At 55.1% G+C, this 3,401-nt stretch overlaps 1 protein-coding gene across 1 annotated transcript; it reads left to right on the top strand.

Annotated features, from left to right (window-relative positions):
* The first annotated feature begins 1,999 nt into the window (after positions 1 to 1,999).
* Positions 2,000 to 2,932, top strand: LOC137454429 (olfactory receptor 14A16-like). Its single transcript, XM_068164467.1, has one exon. The coding sequence runs from the start codon at positions 2,000 to 2,002 to the stop codon at positions 2,930 to 2,932; it is 933 nt and encodes a 310-aa protein (XP_068020568.1).
* The last annotated feature ends 469 nt before the right edge of the window (positions 2,933 to 3,401 follow it).

The raw sequence follows: 3,401 nt of genomic DNA, 5'->3' as shown, positions 1-3,401 counted from the left end.
GAGGGGTTGTGCCATTCTCCTGCCCTTTGCATTGGTCCTCTCCACATCTCACTGCTCCAGGAATCCCCCTGAGGGGTGAATGAGGGACAGGATCTGTGTGTCCAGGAGCCAGGGCTCAGGGCTTGACCCTTTGCATTGATGAAAAACCTCCAGGTTTGCTCAGCATCAGAAACATCTTCCTCTGCTTGTCCTGACCTCTCAGCACTGCCTCCACTTCTCTGCTCCAACCACAGCCTGGAGACACTTTCCCAGCAGTGTCCTCACTGGGACCCATCAACAAGAGAAGAAACTTCAGAGTTTGAAACTGACTTAAACTTCTGGAGAGGTTTCATCATCTCCCTCTCAGTCTCTGATGTTTACCTGGCACCAAAGCCACCAGAGGGTCATTAAAATGCCCTTGGGTTGGTCCTCTGCTGCTCAGCTGGGCTGAGTTCTGTGGCTGGAGGGAGCTGCTGGCAAGCAGGCAGCAGAGAAAAGTGACAGCTCTGCCCAGGAGCAGCTCCTCTGCTCTGCACAGCAGGGCTGAGGGCACTGCCAGTGGATCTCAACAAGATAAGGAAGGCAGAGAGAGCTTGGAGGTGTCCAGGAGGGTGACTGAGAGCTGACAGGAGGAGAAGTCACTGCAGGCACTGACACGGTGAGTCTGTGGGGGCAGGGCAGTGCAGGTGCAGCTCCTGGAGGCATCTCCTAAAGCTGGCACAGGCACAGCTGGTGGGGGCTGGAAGGAAATCCTCCTGTGCAGAGGCTCTTTTCAGGCTTTTCTGAAGAGCTGTGGAGCCCTGGGGTGCAGGCAGGGGTGGTGAGGGCTGTCCTGTCAGAGCAGGGTCCCTGCAGGCCAGGGGCTGTGTGCTGGGGCAGGGACTGTGCTGCCTGCCAGGCTCAGCTCTCAGCCTGCCCAGGTTGCTCCACACAGTGCTGTGGGGAGAAGCTGTGAGTGGCAGGAGACAGCCCTGGCAGGGCAGGGCAGGGCAGGGCAGGGCAGAGTCCTTCTGCTGTGGGGAGGGAGCTGTTCACAGTCCTGGCTCACCCCTGGACATTTCTGAAGGGATTTTCAAGAACAAGATCAAGGCAGCATTTTGCTGGAAGGGAAGGAGTCTTGGCTTTGAATGTTGATCCCCTTGGTGTGCTGGGTGGGCTGTGTGAGACTAGTTTGTTTCTCCACTCTGCAGAAGACTCTGAGCCTTTGATCTGCTCCTGAGCCCCTGCACACCCAGAGCTGCCCCTGGGCAGTGTCCTGCTGCTGGGAGGGGTCTGCAGGGCAGAGCTCAGCACACCGCAGGTGGGATGAGCTCTGTCAGCAGGGACAGAGAGGAGAGCTGGGCACAGAGAAGCAGCTTCTGACAGGGACAGCTGCCAGCAGCAGGGACTTGGGCAGCAGGGGGAGAGGGATGTGGTGACAGAGATGCCCTGGCAAGGGGGATCAGGCACCTCTGTGTCAATCTCTGCACTGCAGACACATTTCCCAATGCAACCTTTTGCTCTCCTCTTCTACCCAGCAGAGGCAGTGCCCTCAAAGCTATGGGCTCCAGGTCAGGAGTCACAACCTTTGCAGCTGACATTCATCTGAAGGCTCCCAGAGTGTGCTCACAGAAGGAGGACAAAAGCTCTTCAGTTCCATCCTGTGAACAGCAGAGAGCACAGCTGGGGAAGGGGAAGGCTTCCCCCCCAGCCCCTCTGCCTTTCTCTCTTCCCTTCACTGTCTCTGCAGCACTGCAGAGCTGTTCCCTGTTTCTCCACCTCTCCATGGGACTCTCATTCCCTGGGATTGGGCTGTTGGTCACTTTCTGTTCTGACACCAGAGGAATCTTCATGGCAATTCTGGGTCCCAGCTGCATTTGAAGCTGTGATTCTGTGATCACTGGTTGGTAGTGATGGGACTGAGCTGATTCATCCCTCATGCAGCTCAGGGACAGAGGTTACAATGAGGCTGACTTAAATGTGCCCTAACTTGTCACTGCCTTTCCCTCCTTGGACAGGTCTCCATGGCCAGAGGCAGCAGATGGCCAACAGCAGCTCCATCACCCACTTCCTCCTCCTGCCATTCTCAGGTACAAGGCAGCTGCAGCTCCTGCACTTCTGGCTCTTCCTGGCCATCTACCTGGCTGCCCTGCTGGGCAATGGCCTCATCATCACCACCATAGCCTGGGACCACCACCTCCACACCCCCATGTACTTCTTCCTCCTCAACCTTGCCCTCACTGACCTGGGTGCCATCTCCATCACTGTACCCAAGTCCATGGCCAACTCCCTGTGCAACACCAGGGACATCTCCTATGCAGGATGTGCTGCTCAGGTCTTTTTTGTATTATTCTTGATGGACACAGAGTATTTTCTCCTCACCACCATGTCCTACGATCGCTATGTTGCCATCTGCAGACCCCTGCACTATGAGACCCTCCTGGGCAGCAGAGTTTGTCTCCACATGGCAGCAGCTGTCTGGGGCTGTGGGGTTCTCACTGCTCTGCTGCACACAGCCAACACATTTTCCCTGCCCCTCTGCCAAGGCAATACTGTGCACCAGTTCTTCTGTGAAGTCCCCCAGATCCTCAAGCTCTCCTGCTCCACATCCTACCTCAGGGAAGTTTGGCTTCTTGTGGTTACTGCCTCTTTTTCTACTGTCTGTTTTGTGTTCATTGTGGTGTCCTATGTGCAGATCTTCAGGGCAGTGCTGAAGATCGTCTCTCAGCAAGGACGCCACAAAGCCTTTGCCACCTGCCTCCCTCACCTGGCTGTGGTCTCCCTCTTTCTAAGCACTGCCTTCTTTGCCTATTTGAAGCCTCCCTCTGTCTCTTCCCCATCCCTTGATCTATTGCTCTCAGTTCTGTACTCAGTGGTGCCTCCAGCAGTGAACCCTCTCATCTACAGCCTGAGGAACCAGGAGCTCAAGGTTGCCCTGAGCAAACTGATCACTGGATGGTTTCAGAAGCAATAAACTCTTCTGCAGTGCAGTTCTGATGTCACTCAGTGCAGGCCCAGCCTGGCTTCTGTAATTTTCAGTGGTGGTGTTTTACTCTTTTTCAAACTGTCATCCCTTTTCTAACACATTCTCTGCTTTGCAGACCAAGAGTTTGTGCAGCAGGACCTCTGCTCTTTGTTAGCTTAATAAAATAAAGAACCTTTCATTAACCTTTTCTTTCCTGAGATCCTTCCTCCAGGACTTCTCCAGAGCTTTTAGGCCAGGTCCTGTGCAGTATTTGGAGAGGAGAGTCCCAGCACAGTATCACTGCCAGGGAGCACCAGCCCCTGGCCTTCTAGGGCTTTTTCCCCTTCCAGCCCCTCCTGTGTCAGTGCAAGGCCTGAGTGCTGTGGCAGCTTGGTCATTGTTCTGCAGCATGCCAGTCCTGTGAGCACAGGCAGGGACAGGCCATGGGAACTACTCTGACTGAGCTGCCCCCCAAGAG

Source organism: Melanerpes formicivorus, unplaced genomic scaffold, assembly GCF_026170545.1.
Source record: "Melanerpes formicivorus ecotype bairdi unplaced genomic scaffold, bMelFor1.0.p_v2 SCAF_80, whole genome shotgun sequence".
Classification (NCBI taxonomy): Eukaryota; Metazoa; Chordata; class Aves; order Piciformes; family Picidae; genus Melanerpes; species Melanerpes formicivorus.
This window is presented reverse-complemented; position numbering and strand designations above follow the sequence as displayed.